Source organism: Macrobrachium nipponense, chromosome 18 (assembly GCF_015104395.2).
Source record: "Macrobrachium nipponense isolate FS-2020 chromosome 18, ASM1510439v2, whole genome shotgun sequence".
Taxonomy (NCBI): Eukaryota; Metazoa; Arthropoda; class Malacostraca; order Decapoda; family Palaemonidae; genus Macrobrachium; species Macrobrachium nipponense.
The window spans coordinates 65,581,618-65,607,427 of NC_087211.1; the positions used below are offsets into that span (position 1 = coordinate 65,581,618).

Here is a 25,810-nt window from a genome sequence, read left to right on the forward strand (position 1 = left end):
CATTATCATTCACATTGAGGGTGATGATAATTTGCTTGTCTTTATTATTATGCTTTCCCCTTGTCTTACGGAGCCCTTTTTTTTAGTACTTTGAGGACATCTAAATAAGAATTTACCCCTGCAAACAGTATTAATTCCTAGAGTTTAAAGACAGCCACTCAGGAGTTAAAACCCCACTTCCTTACCCTCTCTAATCAAGTTCTGTTATGTTTTTAATAGGTAGCAGATAAGCAAAGTCACCATTGAGATATTAACACCAGGGTGATGAAAGACCCTTCTGGGATTCATTGCACCATCAGATATTAAATTCCTAAGAGTACAGTCCCTTTCTTCTACCTGAACCTACACTGGCTAGTCTGGCATATTGTCTACATATTTTCCTTTTACCTTGCTCACTGAAAACCTTACTTGGGGTTGCATTATGATGAGATATCTGATAAATATAATCCTTGAGACAATATTGTGAATTAAATGCAGTTCCAATGGATGTCGGTACTTTGATTTTACAAGTGGGAAGATGGTGAGCTGTCTGGTACCAGTACTGGTTCCACCAGTGAACCCTTAATTTACTGAAAGCCAGCCTTTTATCAGTCAAACACCACTAGGCCTCAGCCCACTCCAATCTTCACCTCTCCAAAACATAGATGTCAGATGATGGCCTTCTTTACCCTTTTCAAGTCTGTCATTACAACTACGTACTCATAATTTTGTTTCAAAAGTGGAGCCTGAGCGTACAGTATAAACACATCTAGCCTTTTTAGTGGGTGCAGTATACACTAAAGTACATACTTTGCTCAAACAGTATATAGTAGTGAAGTATATATTTTGATAGTGTCTGCTAATCTTCTTTAATAGTTCATAAAGGTATTGTAGTAAGTAGCAATGTTGAATGAAATGACACATATAGCGGATAGTATTGTAGTTTCCCTGCCATATAGCTGCTGTTACATGATGATGTTTAACAGCTACAGGAGAAATATACAATTTAAGTCAATATACGGAATTGAATCACTGACAATCAGGAAGAGACAAGGAAGCAAGATATTGGAATGGATTAAAGTAAAATGATCAGAACATTATAGCTTCTCAAAATTCATGATGAAAGTAGAAAGCTTACATGAAGATAGAAAGAGGTAGTCTACTACAATTTAGTCAAATTCTCTTCCACATCTTTTTTAATATTAAGAAAGACTTGAAGTTCTGTGTAACACAAATTTCCTACATGCTTTATGATGTGCATGGTACAAATGCACCAAGCACTGACTATGTAGGATTTTTAAGAATAAGAAATATCTTCTTTATATAACTGCAGTACTCGTTGAAAGCTATCATTTTTCTTTTTATCTACGAACAGGTTACAGAGGAGCAATTCAGAAGTTGGGAGTATCTCCTTGCAAGAAATGCTAAACTACTCTTCATGCGAGAACTGGACACATTAACAAGATCCAACTCTAAGGCCAGTAATTTACCTACAGCTTCAGCTCCTGATCTCCTTGCAGCAACTGCTGCTGAGACAGAATCTAGCGGACACTTCCTTCGCAACACAGTTCGCAAATCTCGTCTAGGTAGAGGGACTTTCCGACTCATACAAAACAAGCTCAGTGCCACAACCAGTAAATTCAGTACTCTGCAAAGGTTCAGAAGTAATGCTGGCAAACATGAGAGTAACTTCCGTCGATTTGGCAGCCTTCAGAACTTGAAATATTACCAAGAAAACAGACCTCGACCTCCACACTATCCCCTGGTGCAACCAGATTTAGGTACGGAGATGCAGGAGAGGACTGCACTGGACTCCCTTGAACTTGAAACAAGGATGCATCATTACTGGCATACAGGTGTTACAAATTTCTAAAGACAAGGTTGAAACGTTGCCAATACAGTCAATTGCCAAATTATGTAGATTTCTCTTCAAGTGAAAAGATAACAGATCACAAAAGTAAATGATTATGTTTTTATTTCACAAAAGTAAATGATTAAGTTTTTATTTATCTGAAATTTTATTTCTACCACTACATAAAATTTCTTTGAAATTTTATCTCTACCACTCCAGAGAAGTTCATGTGAAACACTACTGTCTCAATCCAGAAATTAGAGGCTCATCTGTCTATAAAGTTGATTGGCCACTGTGTTAAACAGATGATAGCATGCTGATGTGTGAATATTGCTTGAATTGTGAGGAATAAAACAAACAACCAAGATTTATGATTGAATGAAAAGGCATGGTATATGTGTTGGTTGTTCAGAATTATAATCACTCTTAATCCAAGACAGCACCTGGATCAAAATGACAACAGTGTAGTTTAACAAAGGCAAAGAATGTTAGAAAATTTCAATCCAACTCCTTTAGTACAAAATACTGTTGTTCTGATACAAGATTCTTACATAAAATAAGCAACTGGCTTATTCATATACTCTCCATATTTTATCTAGATCACAGACACTAACAATTACCAACCCAAAAATAATTCATATAAGGTTCATAATAAAGTATTAAAAGAGGGAAACAGTTATAGCCATGTAATTTACACACAGTACACTATATACATCATCTACAAGAATCATTCCTAACAGACCTTTACAACATCCTTTCATAGCATAATAATATTCATACTTATCCTATAATACAAATTGCTAGGACTGATGAAGTATCACTTCAACAACTATCAACTAGATACCTTATCTAAAACTAATGCTGCTATTGCTCTCGTGTCATCTCCGCATTCTTCAAGCTCCCTGTATGAAAGAATTTTGATATCCCATCCACTGTGGCGTAACAATCGCAATTTCAGGCGAATAAATCCTATGGGCTCTAGGGATGGTTTTATCAGGAACTGTGGCTCAAGAAGCTCAATTGCAATTAAATTACTTGCTCTATCTTTAACTGCTAAAAGTTGTCCCAATATGTGGTTTCGTTCAACTAATGAGCCACAAGAAGATGAAGTTTCAACTGATTTCAGATGATCAAAATCTACAATTAAATTTGCATAATTTATGCTGGGTATCAAAAACTTCAATTTCAGTACATTAGCACCCAAAATTTCATTTATGCATGCAGCACCTTCCATTACCTTTGATAATCCAGGACGGTGTTGAATTTCATCTGACAGTGTTCTCATTGGTAAATCTCCTTGGGATAGCTGTGGCTTTCCAATATTTAGCTCGGGCGCTTCAATTTTCAGAGACTCGTATAACGTTACTAAACGTGAGAGCTGCTTGCTTCTCTGATGGCCTGGAAAAAGAATGCAAATGAACATGAATTTTAAAAAAGTTTTTTAAATATTTCAGAACAGTACTTTTTACAGTTATCAAGATAACAAAACCTTAAATTCACATACTATATAATCTTGTTCAACTGCATTTGCTATTAAACAACACGTGTTTTATGTAAGTATGTACATACTCCATAAAGGGATTTAACTTCGATTAGAGAGCTACAGAAAGCTATATCAGTGACAGGAAGAACACTGAATATATACCAAACCTTCCTCATAATACTAGTCCATAGTAATAGATATCAATAATTTCTTTTTTCTGTATGAAATATTTCCCTTCCCTAAGTGTACCACATCTATAAGCTTGTGAAAAATACAATAGCAATGTACAGGAATATTAATGTTTTTTTTGGCATAAGCATTGTGAAATATTCACCACAAATAATACGTTCCGCATCTAAACATGTATCCTGGCTATAGATCCCTGCAGGAGGAGACTGAATAGTGTGCCTCGCTCAGCACACTGCACACTGTGCTAAATTTTCTTTGCAAAAGACCCACTGAGCTCCTGCTGCAATGTTGCTGTATCACTTTTCATTCTTTCCCTTTTGTTTTCCACAAAGCTTGTTTATACCCTCGTCTCCCTGTAATTCACAACTTTCGTATTGAAAAAGCTTGAACAGAGTAACAAATCAATGGCATAAAGTAACTGCACCTAGAAAGAGCTATCCAATAAGCTCTGAAGGCTGGATCAACTTTTTATCAACTCTACCAACTTAAATGCAATGGAAGATAAGACTAAAGTTCATACTGGATGTGTTTAACTTATAAATACAGCACTACAAAAAAATCTACTATCAAGCATGATGTGCCTCTTTTTCCCTAATAGAGGTCGATACAAAACTTCAGCTTCATTGATGCTTAACAGATCTTAGATAGATAGCTTCCACTTACAGTTCGTAAATCAATTTACTCACAGCTACCAAGAGCTTATATATAGTAGTATACATAATACCTAGGAACCTTTCTCAAAGGCTAAAGCAAGTAAAAAGTAGTTGCTGGACACACACACATGGCAAACTGTCAATCATAACTCTAAAATGACATGAAGGAAAAATCATGTACTGTACAACAGACAAGCGTATTATTCATGTGCGAGTGAGATAATCATGCCAGCTGGTTCAGTTGTTGAAACTTAATAAGAAGGTAGGTAAAAGGTAGGGGTACAGCCCACTCACCTGACTATCAAACAAACTTTTCTTTCTACAAACAAAGACAAATTCAAGGGTTGTTAAAAATGAGATTATATATCTAGGCAAAATGCAATTTGTTCCTAAAAAGGTGGCCAGAGAAAACTCCAGCAACCACTCAGTATCTGCAGAACAGAACTGCTGGTTGTTGCATGTGCCCATTCAACCAGGATAGAAAGGATCGTTTATGACTAACAAAATTATTGTCCCAGAAGTGGGACGAAAAGTACATAGACCCGTATTATATTCTTTGAACACCTCCCCAGCACCAACTGGTATCAGGGCAGAGTCAGAAGAGTCATGATTCTCAAGAAGATAGAGGGGAAAACTGGTCATAAGCATGCTCAATGAATTGAAACAGAAGAGGACAACACAAGAGAGGTGGACAAAGAACTTGCGCTCCTTCAGCCCTTCCACCATGATCCTTTCCTAATCTTTCTTAAGCCTCTATGGATGAAAACCAAGATATAGTAGCCTGTAGATCAGCAAAACAAGGATGGAACTGATCTAAACCTCCCTCTGAAATCTTGTTGAAGGCTGGTCATGAAAATTAGTGACTAAGTCATCAATTCCTCTGTGTTAGTGTCCTAGTGAAGGGATCAAAGACTGGTTTGCCTTCTACAGACGAAGGGATGCCCATGGGAAATTTTGAAGGATGACCCTAAGGAGTAGACTCCCAATCAAGTTCCCCCATTCCCCACTTTGCTCTTCAGTTGTACAAAGAGCAAGCAAGAAGAAGTACTGGAGCAAAAGACGGCATATCTAAATGCTTCTCTGGAGAAATTAAGCAAAATAAACCACCAATCAAAAGTCCCACTGTAAAGGCAAAGGTTAAAATCTTATAAAAACAATGGTAAAATTGTTATGATGCAGCTTGTAGAAAATAAGTTGCAAAAGCAAGAAAAACACAAAAAGAAGTTAATTTCCTCCTAAAGTATCCATGCCCCAATGGACAACCAGAAGCACAAAAAAAATAATTTAAATAAACTTCACAACCAAGTCATGTTTCACAGTTAAAGCAGCAATGGATATCCTGGATCTTAATGACAGCAGTACCACCAATGTTTGCACACCTGGCAATTATTAACTACCTCGTTACCCAGTTTCAACAACCAAATCAAGTTGTGCCAAAGTTATATCCACATAAATGACAAAGGGTTTTATCCTTATAAGTACAATTGCAAATGAAAAACAAGCAAAACATCAGGAATATCCCCACAAGCAGCAGGAATTTATTTAAATCACATGCTATTTTGACTAAGAGCTCAGAAACACCAAGGAGTAACAAGAAAACTTAAGCTTATGTACATCGTGGGCCTCTATGAAAAAAAAAAGACAACAATCCATTCATACACTCTGCTCTCAGCACAATCATTGTAACAAGAATACATAGTATAACAGAGACAAGGAGAGGATAAATAAATACGACTAAACTTTGTCTTACCTCGAAGTCCAGTAACCTGTGTTGGCCTGAATGCCAGCTTGATGAGATCCTCTGGGCAATGACCACATATCACTAATGAGAGAAGTGAATCGGAGAAATGATGATCTTTGCTTATTTGTGAACTATGACTCAATAACAGGTACTTGTCAATTAATGTAAAAAGCTGAGGATTGCAGTCATGACCTGTGTGACTAAAGCACCACAATAAGCGTGAAATGTCCCTTATGCGTACATTGAAAGTATGATCCTTTAGGTGCTCCAAAGTTATTTGTTCTAATTTGCAGAATAAATCTTTCTCATATATTCTGTTATTTGCAAAAAAGGCAAGAATGTGAGGAATAACTTGAGGGGTAAGATAGACTTCACTCATCTTGCAAACATATTCACCCAATTCAGAAAAGAATTCATCGTTCTCGTATTTTGCGGTTCGCAAAACCTTAATCATGGACACAAAGGCGAAGGACTCCAAATCGCTCAAAGCACACGGTTCTTTCATTCTATTCTGGAGATGCTGAACAGTCTGGTGCACCAAATGTGATGACTTATCTAGGTTTACACCTGACTTGAATATTCCAGAAACACAAATACCAGCATCACAAAATGATAAGTGACTGAACCTCGGCTCAAGTTTTTTAACAATATCATCAATAAATTCCTTTGAGAAGCTGTTTTTCTTACTAAGCCCCACATAGTGAAGAATCTGAACTAACTCATGAGGATTGGCTATGCTTAAAAAACTCTCAAATAAGGTTATAAATGTTTCATACTCTTTCCTTTTGTACACATTATTTCCAAACAGAATCAAAAGCACATCAAATAGCTGAAGAACTTCTGGAAGCTCTGACTCCACTGCTTTTGCTTTACACTGATTGGCTAGGTGACCTCTAATGGCACCTAAGTATGCAATTTTTTGGTTCTCGAGTTCCCTTAAGGACGTTGCAAGATGTCGCAGATCATGGACATTCATGAGGCTAATGTTATTCATCGCTTTACTTTGAACACTCTTCATCAAAGTTTTGTTTGAAATTATATCTTGCATCACAAACTGCCCTGAAGAAGCATACATGGAAAACAGCTGTAAGATTTCACTGACCTTGACTTCAGGATTATGGGCAATAAGTAACAAAGTTTTTTTAATGGCATACTTCATATCACTGACACTGCCTGATGGGAACTGCTTTTCTTGCTGAGCTGGTGAAGTTACATAATCCATATTTCCTCTGATATGTTCAAGAACTTTGTAGCTTAAGGTTTCCTGTTCAGAAACTGCAGTTTTGGTTCTGTACCAGCACACTGGGACAACATTTGTTTTTATCAACACTACCACTCCAGAGGGACAAAATTTTTCTGCCTTAGCTACATTATGCAGATATTTCCCACTACACTGCCTTTTCAAGGCCTGTCCTACAGTTCTAAACATTTTTGCAGTACAGTCATAGAACTTTTATTCCCTTTCCCTGTTGATGTTCTGAAATATAAAAAAAATTATTAGAGAGAGGAACAGCTAAACAACTTTACTGTTAGAATAAATTTTCCTCTTATCCAGTTCTCAAATACATTATCATACTCATGAATACATACCTCATGTAATAACAGTGGTACCATAAATATTTTCTGTAATAATCAAAGAATGACAATTTGTCGAAAATTGCATTTTTCCTAACTATACAAACCTGAGGTCCTTTAACAATAGGAAGTAGCTAGCGGCAGCTGGAACGGTCGTAAGCTTCGAACAAGGGGAGAACGGTAGTTAACTGCTTGTCCGACAGTCGCGCGCCGCGCAGACTGGGAGGTAAAACAAATCACTTTTGCTTTTGGCCCATGCAAAAATACGCAGAGTGAGGGGTGGCCATGTAGGACGGGGATACCTAATGTTAAAGGACCTGCTCAGGTTTGTATAGTTAGGAAAAATGCAATTTTCGACAAATTGTCATTTGTTCCGATACGTAATACAAACCATCGGTCCTTTAACAATAGGAAGACTCACTTCTTGGTGGGAGGAATCTGAGTCTTTTGATGAACAGACTGGTGTTCGTCCATCCCTGGAATGCCTCCCTGGTCGTAAGAGCGAGGGAGGGATCCAAGCCTCTGTCCGATTGATCGGGGTGTGCACCGCAGGATCAATGGTCAGACCTCTGGGCCGAGTACTAAGAGAGAGGCAAGCGTATCTCTTCGTACCAGCAAGCAAGAACTTGTTCCTGTTTGCAAGAGGCAACAAAAAGTATGGGTTGTCTCAAGCTGGCATCCACTTCCTCCCCCTTGTTTTTGGAGGAAGTGGTGGTGGATATACGCTCCTATTCCCTAGTGAAAGGGATAGGATGGGGCTCTGTTTTGAGTAGCTCACCACTGCAAATCCTTGTCCATAATCCAGCAGGGTGACGACCGTGTCCCTCTAACCACAGGTAGAGGGGAAGAAAAAGATGGGAAGAGGAGCCAGTCACACTCTCATTCACTCATCCATTCTTACGGTCACTCCAGGACTCGATGCTGTTCAGCCTGCGAGGGTCTGGGTTCGCTACACAACGTGTTGAGCAGCCACCACGGGTCCCAAGGAAAAAGATCCAAGGACCTGTGGGCAATATCCCGAAGTAGAAGGAAGGGCATGTGGTCTGGTTGGACCAGACCCCTGCCTTCAGTACCTGCGCCACGGAGAAGTTCTTGCGGACAAGGCAGCATCTCCTTCGCATCGAAGGCGGTGAAGTCCATTAGGGAGGGGATTGTGAACGACTCGAACCAAATCGTCAGGGACCGAAGGGTTCTGAGTCTTCGCTACGAAGTTCGGTACGAAATCGAGCGTCACGGATCCCCATCCCTGGATGCTTGACTTCGCAGGAGAAGTCATGCAGTTCCTCAGAGGAAAAGAAGGAATAGCGCATGACCTATTCCTCTTCTCTACTTCGGTGATGTCCAGTACCCATACTGGTCTGTCCGTTTGCCACAAAGTCTCTCGCATCCTCCTATCCCCATGCAGCGAAGTTCTCGGTAGTGGATAGGACACCGACACTCCATGGTGGGTGTCAATGGTATGGGTACTGTGACAAGCTATTAAAACGAAGTAATGATTGCTGTGTAACAACCGAACTAAGTCAACAGCGTAGTTCGTAACTGACTCGTGCGCTCTGACAGCTGCCGACTGACTGCGTTCGGTAGAGGCAAGTTGTCAAAGCATCCGAGTAAGTCACGTGACCTTCGCCTTAAAAGGGTTATGCCGAGAGACCAAACAAATAATGTATTTGTTTGTCACCAATGCCGGACAGCGAGGTGATGATTCTCTTAAGGCATGTGCCCAACAGGCGAAAGTCAATTGCCTTCTAGAGACCGAGGTCCCTGAAGGCAAAACATCTCATGGTTGTTGAATCTCAGCTAAGGAGAAACAACACTATGTACCGTTGAAGACGAAGGTAGATATTGAATGCAACCTACGTCTTCACAGACGAATCGAGAGAAGGATTCTCAAGATTCATAACCTGTGCTTACAATAATGACTGAAAACGCTAACCGCTATTTTCATTGCTGTCCGGTGAGAAGTCGTAGTTGCAATGAAAGCGGGGCGTTCTTCAGTAATGAAAACACAGGGGAAAACCGCCTGAAGAACTGCTTCTCATGGGCTGAACATTTGGAAGTAGAGCTGTCAGGTCGGAGAGTAGACGATGTCTTCTGACAGATCTCGTAATTCGGGTTGAACAATGAACAAATTGTACACCTACGAATACGAGATATTTTTGAAGACAAACTCAGATGTCTGCAAAATCATTCGCATTATCGCAGTGCGATGCAGCGGGAGACTTGTACAGGACTTCTGTTACCGTGCGGTAAACAGAAAGATGAAAGAGTCCAAGAGATATCTCTATTGAAAATTCTCGCAATGTCGAAGGCGATGGACTCTAGCGTCACAGCAGTAAATGGTCCTTCATTATTGCGAGAATCCCCATTAATCAGAGACTAAGTCCATGATTGTTGGGCAGAGATACGGTTCGGTAGTCAATCAAACCAGGGGAGAGAGAGACATAACTGACCGAAACTTGACCGTGTATCTCGGAGGCCCAGCTGATACTGAGCTGCTGTCAGGCAGTTCAATACGCAGTAGTTGAGCCTGAGCTCTCGCCGACTCGTCATCCTGAGTTGCCATGTAATCCATTATTTCAATGAAGGAATGCGTTCGGCTAGAACTACCGAGCATAAAAGGATATGCTCGAGCAAATTATATTTAGGCGAAACGAATTTCGGTAAATATAAAAGTTGAAATGGTGTTGTCGTGACAAAACCATAAGTATATAAAATTGAAACTGAAAACTCCTGGGAGGTTGCAGGCAACCCCGAGTTGCAGTTCAATTAGAATACTTCTCTTCTAAGTCGCAATCCGTAGATAAACTAGGATATGCGCCTACCCCTCGGACAATTCAACTGCTTAGTAGAATCATGTCGCGAGGTTAATATACGTAGTATATTTGTAGGATTCTGAACAACGATCTCCATCCTAAATTCTTTCCTTCAAGAAAACAAAATAAGGATTGGAAGATCGGACCACCTTCGATCTCTATCAAAGAGTGAAGGAGAAGTCTTCCTCGAAGGAAAGCTTCAATGGTGAACAGAATACTAAGACGATAGTTCAAGCCAAACTGGATATTCCCGTCCGATCTTCTCTATTCCAGGTTGGTCGCCTACTGTAAGATATGACAATTTGTCGAAAATTGCATTTTTCCTAACTATACAAACCTGAGGTCCTTTAACAATAGGAAGTAGCTAGCGGCAGCTGGAACGGTCGTAAGCTTCGAACAAGGGGAGAACGGTAGTTAACTGCTTGTCCGATCGTCGCGCGCCGCGCGACTGGGAGGTAAACAAATCACTTTTGCTTTTGGCCCATGCAAAATACGCAGAGTGAGGGGTGGCATGAGGAGGGACTATATGTAAAGGACCTCAGGTTTTGTATAGTTTTAGGAAAAATGCAATTTTCGACAAATTGTCATTTGTTCCGATACGTAATACAAACCCTCGGTCCTTTAACAATAGGAAGACTCACTTCTTGGTGGGAGGAATCTGAGTCTTTTGATGAACAGACTGGTGTTCGTCCATCCCTGGAATGCCTCCCTGGTCGTAAGAGCGAGGGAGGGATCCAAGCCTCTGTCCGATTGATCGGGGTGTGCACCGCAGGATCAATGGTCAGACCTCTGGGCCGAGTACTAAGAGAGAGGCAAGCGTATCTCTTTGTACCAGCATTATAAGAACTTTTTCCTTACATGAGCAAATGTAAAGTAATGGGTTTGTCTTCATGTCGGCATCCACTTTCTCCCCCTTGTTGGAGAAAGTGGTGGATATACACTCCTATCTCTAGTTAAAGAGGTAGGATGGAGCTCTGTTGAATAGCTACCTGCATCTGACTCCCTTCCAGCAAGGTAACGACCGTATCCCTCTGCCCGCAGGTAGAGGTAGAAAAAGATGGTGAAGAGAAGCCAGTCACTCTCTCATTCACGCATTCATTCTCCCAGTCATACCAGGAATCGATGCTGTTCTGCCTGCTCGGGTGCTGGGTAAGCTTACACAACGTGTTGAGCAGCCACCACAGGTCCCAAGGAAAAAGTATCCAAGGACTTGTGGGCAATATCCCGAAGGTAGAAGACGTGAAGGTGGTCTGGTTGGCCCAGACACCTGCCCTTCAGGACCTGCGCCACGGAGAAAGTTCTTACGGAACGCTAAGGAGGGTCCGATACCTCTACTTCGTGGGCTCTTCGGTCGGAGCGTACGGATGTCGTCGCTACCATCAGCTTCGTACGCTCTCCTGATCACCTCACGCAGCCAGAAAGAAAGCGTGTTCTTGGAGACTTCTTTCTTGGTAACCCCAGTGCTAACGAAGAGGCGTCGACACTCAGGCCTGAGATGTCGAGTTCTCTTCAGATAGCGACCGTAGCGCCCTCACAGGACAAAGCAGCATCTCATCCGCATCGTTATCGGTGAAGTCCAGGAGGGAGGGGATCGTGAAAGACTCGAACCTGTCGTCAGGGATCGACGGATTCTGAGTCTTAGCTACGAAAGTTCGGGACGAAATCGAGCGTCACAGATCCCAGCCTCTGGTATGTTTAACATCATAAGAAAGGCCATGTAGTTCCCCTACTCTCTTCGCCGATGCCAGGGCCAGCAAGAAGATGGGTCTTGAGAGTCAGATCCCTGTCTGACGACTCTCGGAGTGGCTCGAAGGGGTCTTCGAGTCAAACTCCTAAGTACGAGAGTCACATCCCACGCAGGGGGCCTGAGTTCCCTGGGTGGGTGGGCAAGACCTTTCGAAGCTCCTCATTAGCAAGGATATCTCGAACGAATTCGAGATGTCAGTCCCCTCAGTTTTAGGACGAGAGCCAGGGCGGCTCTATATCCCTTAACTGTGGGTACTGAGAGGAGCTTCTCTCGGCGAAGAAACACGAGGAAATCCGCTTACCCGTGCTGAAGAGTGGCTCTGAGAGGAGACAGACCCTGTCTACACACAACCACCAGAAGACGGCCCACTTCCCCTGGTACACAGCTGCAGAGGACTGTCTGACGTGTCCAGCCATCTCTGTTGCTGCGCTACGAGAAAAGCCTCTCGTTCGCAAGAGATGGTGGATAACAGCCAGCCGTGAAGTTGAAGGGATGGACTGCCTGGTGGTACCGTTCTACGTGTGGCTGGGCTAGAAGGTTGTGCCAAGTGGGTAGCTCTCTCGGTGCATCCGCAAGAAGAGCCAGCAGGTCCGGATACCAAACGGCTTGTGGCCGTTTGGGAGCCACCAGGATCATTCTGAGATTGGGAGTGACCAGCGCTCGACTGATCACTTTCCGAATCAGACAGAAGGGAGGAAAAGGCGTACGCGAAGAGGTTGTCCCCAGGGGTGTTTGGAGAGCGTCCTCTGCAGACTGCCCATGGGTCCGGCACAGCTGAAAAGAAAACCTGAAGTTTTCTGTTGTGCCGGGTGGCGAACAGGTCTACGACCGGTCGTCCCCACAGGTTGAAGAGCCTTTCCGCCACGTCTTGGTGTAGAGACCATTCGGGTCCCTATCACCTGATCCCGACGGCTGAGCTTGTCTGCTACTACATTCCTCTTGCCTGGAATGTAGCGTGCTGACAGCTCTATCGAGTGAGCCGTGGCCCACTCGTGCACCTGCACCGTCAACTGATGGAGCGGAAGAGCAACTAGCCCCCCCTGCTTGTTGACATATGCCACTACTGTGGTGTTGTCGCACATCAACAACCACTGAGTGTCCCACCAAGCGGTCCTGAAACTCTTGGAGAGCGTTGAACGCCGCCTTGAGTTCCAGGACATTGATGTGAAGGTGCTTCTCGTGATGGTCCCACACACCTGCAGCCAGCAACTCCTCCAGGTGTGCGCCCCATCCCTCGGTCGATGCGTCTGAGAACAGAAGCATCTCCGGGGGGGGGAGTGCGTTATGGGCATCCGTCCTCTTAAGAGGTTCTTGTCGTCGAGCCACCAGGCTAGGTCTAAGCCTCACCTCCCTTGTCCGTGATAGCCACGGGAAAGTAAGGAGGATCCTTGGCCTGAGACCAACTCTCCCTTAGTCTCCACTGGAGAGACCGCAGGTGAAGACGCCCGTGAGGGACTAACTTCTCGAGTGACGACAGATGGCCGATCAACGACTTGCCATTGCTGTGCTGCCTGTTCCTGCCGAGACAGGAACCGGCCGGCTGCCTCCCTGAATTTGCTGATACGCAAGTCTGCGGGAAAGACTTGCCCTGCTACCGTGTCTATCAGCATACCCAGGTACTTCATCTTCTGCTTGGGTTCGAGGTCGGACTTCTCGTAGTTTATCACGATCCCCAGATCGCGACAAAACTTGAGGAGCCGATCTCTGTCCTGTAGCAACTGCGAGCGGGAGCTCGCCAGGACTAGCCAATCGTCGAGATACCTCAGAAGACGTATCCCGTTCGAATGGGCCCAAGCCGACACCAGAGTGAACACTCGCGTGAACACCTGTGGGGCGGTTGAGAGACCGAAACAAAGTGCCCTGAATTGGTACACCGTCCCGTCGAAGATGAAGCGGAGGTACTTTCTGGAGGACTGATGGATGGGTATTTGAAAATACGCGTCCTTCAGATCCACTGAAAGCATGAAATCGTTCCCCCTGATCGAGTCGAGCACTGAGCGTGCCGACTCCATCGTGAACCGCGTCGTGCGAACGAAGCGGTTCAGGGGAGAGAGGTCTATCACCGGACGCCAGCCCCCCGATGCCTTCTCCACTAGGAAGAGGTGGCTGTAAAAGCCCGGTGACTGGTCCTCCACGATTTCTACAGCTCGTTTCGCCAGCATGGTCTTGATCTCCTGTCGAAGAGCGTTGTCCTTTGTTGATCCCTTGACATAGGTCTGTAGATGGACCGGTTTGGAGATGAGGGGGGGCCGAGACTCGAAGGGTAGTAGATATCCCTCCCGAAGGACGTCTACTATCCAGTTCTCGGCGCCGTAGCGCTGCCACGTCGCCCAATGGCTCGCCAGGCACCCCCCCACTTCCGGCAGCAGGTGAGGGGGAACGCCGTCCCTAGCGTTTCCCTCCTCGTTTCGACTTCTTTCCAGCACCAATCCGGGGAAAGGAGGGCTGGGAGGAGGGCTGGTTGCGGCCTCCTCTAGCAGAAGTTGAAACAGCTGGAGTCTTCACACGGGGTTTGGACGGTGCTGAACCGTCTTCGCCGCCGTGGAACAGCGCTAGCCAAGCTCTTTGGTTTGGCCGCAGTTACTCGAGGTTGCCCCAGAAACCTTCGAGACTGCCTGGTGGACTAAGCGGTCACTCTCGTCAGTGCGCCGCCGTTCCACCGCAGCGTCCACCATCTCTCCAGGAAAGAGAGCTGGGGAACTCCTAAGAGGTCCATTTCGTAGCCGAGTGCCGCTTCACGCCCGGCCCCCTTGGTCCACTCGGGTAGGACTTGCGTCCCTACGTCGAAGAACCAAGTTGGCCCACAGGTTAGCAGTCTGATGGGCGAGGTAAGAGATTGCTCTTCCTCCAGACTGGCACAGTCTCCTGAAAGAAGCGTCGTCTTCGAGAGCAGAACTCCCAGAGCCGGCCGCTACTTTGGATATTGTGAGGGACCACAAATCCAACCAGGAAACTGCCTGGAATGCTGCCATAGCGGTAGATTCCAGGGCAAGTGCCTCCTGCTGCGAGAACCATAAGTTCTCCGACAGGAGCTGCTGCAGGGACACACCCTGGAGTCAGCCTCGCTCAACTCGGGTTAACCTGTTTCGGCAGTATCGGGTCTTCCGATGGCACGTAAAATCGCCTCTGCCGCTGTAGAGGAGGAGGAAGCAGCTTAGAGGACCGTCCGGATTTTAGCGAGTCCTCCCGTCCGGAGACGAGATTCTCCACCTGATCCAGGACCGAGTCCGCAAGCTCCGATCGTGGCAACCCCATCATCATTTTGGGCTCCCTCTTGGGACCCCAAAATGATTCGAGCCGGGACGTGGGCTCTGCCGTGGTGGTAGCGGCGATCCTTCCGCAAGGTCATTATGCAAACGCATCAGCTTAATGACCTCTGCGTAAGTTCCTCTGTATCTCAGGCGTTACCGCGTCTTGTGGAGTAGGACCGTCCAGTCCCTCCAGCAAGAGCATATCCCCTCGATACTCCTCCTTCAGAAGGAGGAACAGCGACAGACCCTGACGGTCGCCTCCAACTACTTGCGCGTACGTTCTGGTTCGGTCCTAAGACCGTGCCTGAGCCGCACGGCGTCATAGCTGGGGTCTACGAGCGGCGCACCTCTCGTGATCGCTCCTTGGTACCTCGCTCCTCCCGGTATAGCCCGAGGAGGTTGAAGGTACAGGAGAGGCAGACCTGACGCTCCCCCCTCGCTCGCTGGCAGGACCAGCGTGCGTGGAGGGCTGCTGCTGATCGTCAACCCGCGGTGACGGTCGAGCAGCAGGCCTAGCCTTGCCGCTCGCCATGGGGCGATTGGCTCGGCTGAGAACGTCGAGCCCGATCTCTAGCGTCAGGCGAGCTGCCGCTGGTCACCGTCTCCGCCCGGGGGTCCCATCGGGAGCGGCGGACGGGTGACCTGCTAGGCTCCCTTTCGCGTCGAGACCGGCCAGCGTCCTCTCGGCGCGTCAAACCGCTGGTAACCAGCCGTGGCTGGTACCGGCGGCCGTGGGGACTCCTTCCTCGCCTCAACCCGTGGCCGGTCAGCGACCGTCACGTCAGCCCGAGCAGCCAGTTGATCGCTGCGAGAGCGTCCACTGGCCTGGCGAGAGTCGTGTGCACGACTCTCGCCAGTCTTCTGCTCCGCGCCGCTGTCTTGACGGCGAGCGAGCTCGGGCGTCAAAACTTTGGCTGGACGGTCCTCTTTGGAAGAGCGTCCACTCGGTGCTTTTCTCGCGAACGAGAACGGCCGAGACGGAACCTGGTTTAGCGGCAGAACCGCTAGCACCAGGTGAGGACGCACCAGCCGAGGCTGGTGCACCTCTGGTCCCCCCCCGTCGACTTCTTCTTTGCAGAAGAAGCGACGGGCCCCGTTCCCGAAGGAACAGAGGACCAGCAGAAGAGCTCCCCAGCTCGCCTGAGCGAGCCGGGCCCTTAGAAGATCCCGAAGGAGTCTTCTTAGGGGGGAGGAGGCAGTTCCTTCTTCTTCTTCGGCTGTTTGGCCTTAGAAGTCGAAGGGGAAGGAGAGGCAGCAGACGACGAAGAAGACGATGAAGACGACGACGACACCTTCTTCCTCTTCCTCTTCTTCTTCGCCAGGCTCCGCAGAACAGACGTCAGGTCTTGTCCATCCAGGAGGGAGCCGGGGCAGTTGCCGAAGCAACAGGGCCCGACTGCACCTGTCCGGAAAGACCTGAGACTGTGACAGCAACACCAGCAGCAGGAACAACAGGAACAGGTCCGGGAACAGCAGGAACGGCAGAACATCTGAAAGGGAATGTGCAGGCCGATCTGAAAAAAGAAAGAGTAGCTGGAACGGCAACAGGTACGGCAGGCACGGCAGGTACCACGGGAGAGCCAGGCGTCCTGTCGGCAGTTACCGTCATCCGTGGCACTGGCGGCAGGTCCAGGGGGGTACTCTTAGGGCAGCGGAAGTCGGGGTCGGCAAAGGAAAAAATCCAGGTGGTGGTGGCACCCGTCCTCCTTGGCACGGCAGCAATTGGTTTTTTGTATAGCCACCGTGGGTGTCACCGACATTATATGGGGCGTATATACCAGATGTGGTGGCATCTCATACGCTGGTGTCGTTATTGTGGTGGTAGTTGTGGTCACCGCCGACCCCGCCAACCGCTGAAGCAACCCCTGGATGCTGGGCACTCCCTGCAGTCCCAGCGACTCCCACACCTGTCCCAAGTCGTCCTTCATGATGGCACACCTGCGGAGACAATAGTCGGGTAGTTGGAGGGGCCTTCCTCACGCCCTGGGGAAGAAACACCCCCCCAGAGCGGACGGAAGACCCCGAGTACAGCTGTACGTCCGGGTAGCGGGCGCCCTCCTCCACACTCGACGGATCGAGAGAGGAAAAGGACTCCGCTACCCCCCCCGCAGGGGAAGGCGCGAAACGTGGGGGCTGGCCGGGGGGCAGGAAAGAGGACGAAGTGTCCGTCACCAAAGGAGTCACTGGACTTTCCGATGACTTCTTGGCCGGCCTAAGTCTCTTCCTGCCCTCGTACAGCACCCACTGCGCCTCGGACCAATTAACACATATGACACAAGGTTCGTTGCGGGAGCACTCTCGCCCCCAGGCAACGAGTACAAACCTCATGGGGGTCCACGTCAACGAATGACCTGAACCCTCCACATCTACGCCCCTCCAGCCCGGGACGGGCGACTTGAGGGCGCGGTGAAATCTCCATTTCTTCCAATTCACTCATTGCAAATCAATAGAATTGTAAAAGTACTTACAGTCACTCCTGATTTACACAGAAAGAGAGGCAAATACTCAAAGGCAAAGCAAACGACAAAGCGGGCAGAGCGATGGCGAACATGTCCTTCCCACATACGGCCGAAAGCAAAAGTGATTTGTTTACCTCCCAGGCGCGACGATCGGACAAGCAGTTAACTACCCGTTCTCCCCCTTGTTCGAAGCTTACGACCGTTCCAGCTGCCGCTAGCTACTTCCTATTGTTAAAGGACCGAGGGTTTGTATTACGTATCGGAACAAAGTTTCTTTCATCAGCAGTCTTCTTCCCAATGCTAGAAATTCCAGGAATTCGAGCATAGGCGAGGTTCCCGATTATCATGTAACATCGGGGATTCTCGTCTCGCTCACTTTAGACCGTGTCTCGCCTAAGGTTTTGGAGATCGTAAAAAACTCGAACACTCTGAATGCGCTAGAAATTCCTTAGAATTCTAAGCAGTCTGCGAAACCCCCACCGAATTCGTCAAACGATATTCGGCTGGTGGTCCTCCTCTCGATTCCCGTAGAAATCGAGAATGGGGTGGGGCAGGATCCCTCCTCAACGACCGGGGCTTACGTCAGGTAGGACCCGAAGGTCCCCCCGGTAGCGCAGTCCCGAACGTGGAATCCTACAGAGAAATCTCTGTAGGATCCCTCCCCTTTCCCTCGTAGCCGTAAGGAGAGAGGGAATGGGGGAGGAATTGGATACTCGCTCGCCTTCCCAGTGGAACTAGCAGTTGGAGAAGAATAGGAGCAGCCATCGCCTTGCGGCGATGGTCTCTCAGAGTCTGGGAAAACGTATCGTCAGGAGAAAACGTTTTCCCCCGCGGAGGGTTACGAACTCTCACTGTAGGTAAGGGTCTGCCGCCACTGTGAACGTCGTCTGGGTGGGGCTGATCGACACCTGACGGTGGGGGAGAGCCGATACCGTCTCCGACTCATTCCAGTCCTCGTCGAGGTCGAAACCTCTCAGGAGGACCGAAGGAGTATTTAAATACGGTGTCCGAAGACACGTAGAAACGCCGCTGTCGCAGTAGAGGAGGTGGAAGTAGCTTGATCGACCGGCCAGAACTGAGCGAGCCTTCTTGTCCGGAGACGAGAGACTCTGGTTCGAGACAGAATCGGCAAGCTCCGATCGCGGCAGACCCACCGTCGGTTTGGGTTCCCTCTCGGGCCCCAAAACGACTCGAGCAGAGACGTGGGCTCTGCTGGTGGAGCGGCAATCCTTCCGCAAGGTCATTATGCTGACGAATCAGCTTAATGACTTCTGTAATCTCCTCTGTATCTCGGGAGTAACCGCGTCTTGCGGAGTAGGACCGTCCAGTCCTTCCAACAAGAACAGATCCCGAGATACTCCTCCTTCCGAAGGAGGAAAAGCGGCAGACCCCTGACGGTCGCCTCCAGCTACTTGCACGTATGTCCTGGTCGGTCCTAGAACCGTGCCTGGTCCATACGGCGTCATAGCGGGATCGCGAGCGGCGCACCTCTCGCGATCACTCATAGCGTAACCTCGCTCCTCCCGGTGTAGCCCGAGGAGGTTGAAGGTACAGGAGAGGCAGACCTGACGCCCCCCCCTAGCTCGCTGGCAGGACCAGCGTGCTTGGAGGGCTGCTGCTGATCGTCAACCCGCGGTGGCGATCGAGCAGCAGGCCTAGCCTTGCCGCTCGCCTGGGGCTGAGAGGCTCGGCTGAGAACGTCGACGCTGATCTCTAGCGTCAGGCGAGCTGTTGCTGGTTACCATCTTCGCCCGGTCCCGATGGGAGCGGCGTCAGGTGACCTGCTAGGTTCGCTGTCGCGGTGAGACCGGCGGGAGCGTCCTCCTCGCGCGTCGAGCCGCTGGTACCGACGGCCGCGGGGGACCCCTTCCTCGCCTCAACTCGTGGCTGGTCAGCGACCGTCACGTCAACCCGAGCAGCCAGCTGGTCGCTGCGAGAGCGTCCACTGGCCTGACGAGCGTCGTCTGCACGACTCTCGCCAGTCTTCTGCTCCGCGCTTCGGTCTTGACGGCGAGCGAGCTCGGGCGTCAAGAACTTTGGCTGGACGGTCTCCCGCGGGGGAGACCGTCCACCTCGGTACTTCTCGCTAACGAGAAGCCGAGGCGGATCCTGGTTTAGCGGCAGAACCGCTAGAACCAGGCGAGGAAGTGCCAGCCGAAGCTTGGTACTCCTCTGGTCCCCGTCTTCTTCTCCTTGGTAGAAGAAAAAGACGGGCCCTGTTCCCGAGGGAGCAGGAGGACCAGCAGAAGAGCTCCCCGAATCGCCGGAGCGAGACGGGCCCTTAGAAGGTCCCGAAGGAGCCTTCTTAGGGGGAAAACCCGGGTTACCAGCTGGTCGCTGCAAGAGCGGCCGCTGGCCTGGCAAGAGTCACCTGAGCGTCTCTCACCAGCCTTCTGCTCCGTGCCGCGTCTTGGCGCCGAGCGAACTCTGGCGCCGAAACTTGGCTGCACGGTCTCCCGAGGGAGAACGTACACTCGGGTATCTCTCGCGAACGAGAGACCGAGCCGGAACCTGGCCCGTTAGCGGCATCGCCGCTAGCACCAGGCGAGGAAGTACCAGAGCTAACCGATACTCCTCTGGTCCCCGTCTATCTCTTCCTTGCGGAAGGGGAGACGGGCCCCGCTCCCGAAGGAGCAGGAGGACCAGCAGAAGGACCCCCCGTCCCACCGAGGTGGGACGGGCCCTTAGAAGTTCCCGAAGGAGACTTCTTGGGGGGGAAGCAGCCTTCTTGGCCTTCTTCTTCGGCTTATGGGCCTTAGAAGTCGAAGGGGAAGAGGCAGCAGCAGACGATGAAGACGAAGATGACAGCTTCCTCTTCTCCTCTTCCTCGTCAGCTCACGCAGGACAGTCGTCAGGTCCTCCATCCAGGCCGGAGCCGGGGCTATTGCCGAAGCAACACGGCCCGACTGCACCTGTCCGGAAGGACCTGGGACTGGGGAAGACACACCGTGGGCAGGACCAGCATGGACAGGCACAGGAACCAGGAGCGACAGGAACAGCAACCAGCTCAGGAGCGGCAGGAACAGCGGCAGCGGTAGACCCAGAAGGGACAGCCAAGCCAACAGCGGGAATCACATCAGCGGCAGGTACGGCAGGCCCAGCGATCGCCTCGTAGAATCATCGGCAGCCAGCGGAACCTGGGTCCTGGCGCCCGGTCCCGGGGCGAGCTGCTGGAACAGCGGAAGTCTGGGGCAGGCAACACGAAGAAAACAGGCGGCGGCGGCAACCCCACCTCGGTACGGCTGCGGCCCTAGTAGCGGCAGACGCGTCATCGACACAGCATGGGGAGTGTAGACCACAGGAGGGGGGGGAGCAGCATAAGCGGCCGTGGTAGTAGTGGAGACCGCCCCAGACCTCGCTAGACGCTGCAGCAGCCCGTGGATGCTAGGCACGCCCTGCCTCCGCGGTGGTCCATACCTGTCCAAGGTCGTCTCCCACGGATGTAGCACCTGCGGTAACATAGATAGATTAGTAAGAGGGGTTCCCTCACGCACGGGGGGAAGACATGCCCCACCCCGAACGCAAGGAAGACCCCAAATACAAAATACAACGAAAAAGCTGAGCGGGGGGCAGGAAGGAAGACGAAGAATCGGAACCAAGGGAGTCGCGGGAGAGCTTCCGACGACTTCCTGGCAGACCTTCGCTTCCCCTACCCCCGCACAGCAGTGAAAAGTAATATGAAAATGAAACAGAATACTGCCCTTGCGATTCACTTCATAGAACTTAAAGGGAAAAGATCAACTTCCCGGGTAAGAACGGAAACTTGATCCAATAATATGATGCTATCATAAAATATACATGAAAATGAAACAGAATACTGCACTTGCGATTTCATTTTCACATAAAAAAATCGTAAGGATCAATTCCCGGGTAAGAACGAAAATTGATCCAAATTAAATTTCATGCAAATAAATAAATGAAAATTAAAAAAAAGAAGAATATTGCAATTGCGAATCCACTTTCATTGCATTCTATTATACAAAATTAAAAGGCTCGTGCCGAGCGCAAACACACTCTCGGTAACGAACGCACAGGGCAAACATATAATGAAAAGAGTACTTACATTTTTCAATTACACACTTTCGCCCACAATACATGACTCGGTGCGAGCGCGCCCGCCCTCGGCACCGAGGCATAATTCAAGGGTTCAATTCATGAAAAGAGAGGAAATCGCCGCATCTACGGCGATAACTCCATGTTGGTTCATAATTAAGTAATGAAAATGAAAACAGTGTACTTACAGTTTCATTTTCAAGTCAAACAAACCATTAGTAGAAAACACAATATAAACAAAGCATACGACGATGAAGCGGGCAGAGAGCGATGACGAACACGTCCTTCACACCCGCGGCCGAAAGCAAAAGTGATTTGTTTACCTCCCAGTCGCGCGGCGCGCGACTGTCGGACAAGCAGTTAACTACCGTTCTCCCCTTGTTCGAAGCTTACGACCGTTCCAGCTGCCGCTAGCTACTTCCTATTGTTAAAGGACCGATGGTTTGTATTACGTATCGGAACAATGCTTTATTCCTGATTACAACTAACAGAACAAGTTTTAAATAATTATTTTACTAGTTCCACACTATTTCTGTTTTTTCCCATTCAAGAATGACAAATTCTTTAATAAGAGAAAAGTGGTTTTGATTCTCCCGATAGAAAAAAAAATAGAAGAAGTAGAACAATGCAATATCTTAACAAGGTAGCTACTACATATAATATGGAACCTTATTGGAATTGAACATTTTCATTCAATGGTTTGATTTGTATATAGTATTTTATAATGTAACTACTGCTTAATACAAGTCTTAACTTCTGAGCCTCTTTTTACCCACTCAATCCCCTGTGAGGTAGCAAAATCATAAAAATGTTGGTAAAATTGTACTTTAAACCAGTACCATATTTTGGAATTGAAAATATAATTCTACTATGTTTTCATGTGTGTTCTGAATGCTTCTAACAATGATTTTTTTAGTGAGACACCTCACCATCCACACCTAAACAAACCTCCCAAGGTAGAGGTCCTTACCCTAGTGCCTGAGATTAGTTAAAAAACATTCCATAAACTTACCTTAATCTGCAACAGAACTATCAAAGGGATTCAAGTCTGTGTATTTCACTCATTTAAAAATCGAAAAATTATATTTTCAAGTTCAAAATGCACGAATGGTTTAAAGTAAGATACTAATACTAAAATTTCAATTAGCTCTTCGGCTGATTTTATATATAAAACCGACCTCTTATTAGGTTATGACAACTGTTCCCTCCATAAGGAGTTTATTTTAATTACCGAGAATACATGGAAACTGACTGAATTGCAGGCTCCAAATGAATCTGTACCACCCTCATTAGCCTAAGACTGGAACCTAGCCTTAGTAGGGTAAAATACCAAATGGCCAGTCTCTACTGTAGAACAACCACCTTTCTGAAAAAGTATTTTCACACATCCTGTAACCCAGGATAGACATTATTCAAGAGCCAGCATCTGTTAAAGCAATACCACGAGATCTCTGCTTTCCTGTCAAAGGAAGTCTTTTCTCCCAGGTCACAGTAATTTCCGATTTTTGGGGAAGGTGGTCGCACTACGGTAGAGGCCAGCCATTCAGTATTTTACCCAATGTTGTGTTGCTGGGCCATGAAGTGAATGCAGAGTAAGAGGTCAGGGCTACGGTGCCCTTGGTAGGCATTTCTGTAGTTGACATTTCACAGGGTTTTATGACCTAACAAGAAAAACCTTAACCTAACCTAACCTCGGATGATAGGCTAGGTACTACCGAGTACCTAGGCTATGTCCTAATTTGGCCGGGTCCTGAGTTCCCCGCCACACCCACAAAAGTAAATTTATGACCTCTTGGTAAATGCAGTTACTAAAGGCTCTGGACACCAGATACCTTTACTATAACAATGAATTCATTGGTGATAAAATTTACCTAGCTAGGTAATTAAAAAAAATAACTTGTTGCTTTGGCAATCACAATAGGTATAGGCTAGCCTACGCTTGCTTAGCGATTAAGAAAGTCGGTACTGACTTCGCTAACTGTACTAGGTAAGTACGCTTGTCACAAAACAGTTCGCATTAATTATGTGTAAGTTTAAAAGCTAATTAATAATATTTCCAAGGAATACCTAATGAACAAATGGGATAGCTAGCTAATACCTTTCACTGACTTAGCTAGTACGTGGAGCAGTTGTAATATGAAGATTATTCTTTATAACGGCTCTACCTTTCTGCTCCCCCTTCCCTCCTAACTGTTTCTACTTTCCTTTTCAGTTAGAATAGAATGATTCATCTATGAGATTCTTTCTATTGTCATTCTAATGTCAACAGCTTATTCAGCAATGTCTATTCATCTTTTGTACAAGAAACAGAATTCTATATTCAGACACAGCAGCCTTGGAAGGCGCGACCCTTATACTATAGTTACATATAAACATTGCCAATAAAATCTTTTATTCGTGGTTTTAGTCCCGCAGCCCAGATCATTGAGGTACAACAATCGAGAATTCGAGATACCGACTGTAACCCCTACCGGTATTTAGGAGTAGACTTGTAAACTGTGAAACTTACCATCTGCCGAAAATATATGGGTGGCTTACTTAACAAGCACCACTAATTGCTTGTTAGACTTTGGGTCTAGATCCAATATATGAGATACCAGATGAAACTGATATATAATACATCTGCAGAGTCTACTGAATAAATGACCAGTGACAGACATTTTGGAGGGTGGGTTCCCGTGACAGACGCACTGAAAAAAAGGGGGGGAGGAGGTTTAATTGGATCTAGGAGATACCGAGTAAAATTTACACTACAATAGCACTGCACATCCTAGAATACTGTGGTGGTAATGACAGACATTTCAGTGGGTGGTTACCCCCTGACAGACGTCCCACAACGAGTGGGGAGGGGGAGACAGGATCTGCATCCAACATTGGAGATACCAAGTAAAATTTGTACTACAATTGCACTGCACATCCTAAAGTACTGCAGTGGTAATGCCAGACATTTTAGTGGGTAGTTACCCCCTGACAGACACCCCACAACGAGTGGGGAGGGGGAGGAAGGACAAGATCTGCATCCAACATGGAGATACCAAGTAAAATCATGCCTTATCAATCTTTTTTCTTTTCGAAGATGGAAGAAATCTTATTTAATGGCGTTTAAAACAGTCATTGATATCTTTAGAAACATCCCTCGCTGAGCGAGAGACAGATATTGCACTGCAATCGGCGCAAGTTCCTGTTAGGCCGGGTATTCACGCACAGGTTTACCTGTCAGTTCATCGAAACTGACGTCAAAACGTGTGGACGGCAGTTTGTGGGCGGAGTCAGTCCACTCACTAGAACTGATGAACTGATGGAATTACCTAAAGTTCTTTCGATCGACTGACAGGTGTTCGCACGTGTAGACGGGTAACCACTAACCAACGATTTTATGACTGTACACTGCCGGATTTCGTCTGGGAAGGATCTCAGTCCCTGGACTAGAATATGAATAAACTATGTATAGGCCTAATTCCTTTCATTGTTAGACCATGCAGTGCAATTTGTAGTCCGTTGCCGGTCCAAATCTTATGATAAATATAGGAGAGAAAAAAATTTCCGTTCGATAGACAATTTGGTATAGACCTAGACCAGTGTCCTGCCTTTTTATGAAAGGTGTTACTAGTGAAGTAGGCTTCCTGGTCTATTTCATAAATAACTGAACCAGTTATTTAGCCTGATTTATTAATATTGTTTGAGAATATACATCTTTAATATGCAATATTTAGACCATAGTCTATTATGCCATTTTGCGTCTTTCCTATTTTGAAGTGAGTTGCTAACAAATGTCCCCCTACTCAAATTATTCTTCAATTGAATACCTGCAGACGGGTTTGTTTGGAACAAGTCTGAACACAAATACAAACACACGCTCTCATACACACAACAGAATTATTATACCATTCTACCATCTTTCTTCGTAACTAGAGTGAGTGTCACTTTCAAATTATCACAGGAAATAGCAAAGCTGTCAACTCATACTGAAACGTCGAAACCAAGTTGAAAACCAAGAGTTCACATAGCAGAAATC

The 25,810-nt window shown here is 47.2% G+C and overlaps 2 protein-coding genes across 4 annotated transcripts in view; one reads left to right on the forward strand and one right to left on the reverse strand.

Moving 5' to 3' along the window:
* Positions 1-1,988, forward strand: part of LOC135196625 (uncharacterized) — an 80,725-nt gene extending 78,737 nt beyond the window's left edge. Inside the window, 1 exon segment of the mRNA XM_064223466.1 lies at positions 1,355-1,988. Coding sequence (XP_064079536.1) covers positions 1,355-1,852 — 498 coding nt within the window. The 3' untranslated portion in view covers positions 1,853-1,988.
* A 502-nt stretch (positions 1,989-2,490) lies between these two features.
* LOC135197109 (uncharacterized) lies at positions 2,491-24,444 on the reverse strand. Of its 3 annotated transcripts, none has more exons than XM_064224078.1 (3): positions 24,305-24,444; positions 5,907-7,374; positions 2,491-3,229 (listed from the first exon to the last, which is right to left on the reverse strand). In XM_064224078.1, exons 2-3 carry the CDS (start codon positions 7,324-7,326, stop codon positions 2,664-2,666), a joined length of 1,986 nt encoding a protein of 661 aa, XP_064080148.1. In that variant the 5' UTR covers positions 7,327-7,374; positions 24,305-24,444; the 3' UTR covers positions 2,491-2,663. The 3 variants fall into 3 exon arrangements, with proteins under 3 accessions (XP_064080148.1, XP_064080147.1, XP_064080146.1); XM_064224077.1 differs by lacking the exon at positions 24,305-24,444 and adding an exon at positions 23,894-23,997; XM_064224076.1 differs by lacking the exon at positions 24,305-24,444 and adding an exon at positions 23,863-23,957.
* Positions 24,445-25,810: the final 1,366 nt, after the last annotated feature.

Coding starts and splice junctions, on each gene's coding strand:
- LOC135197109 (XM_064224078.1), bottom strand. CDS start 7,326: ATGTTTAGAACTGTAGGACAGGCCTTGAAAAGGCAGTGTAGTGGGAAA. Junction 3,230..5,906: donor ACAGGTTACTGGACTTCGAG/GTAAGACAAAGT, acceptor TTCTTTTTCCAG/GCCATCAGAGAAGCAAGCAG.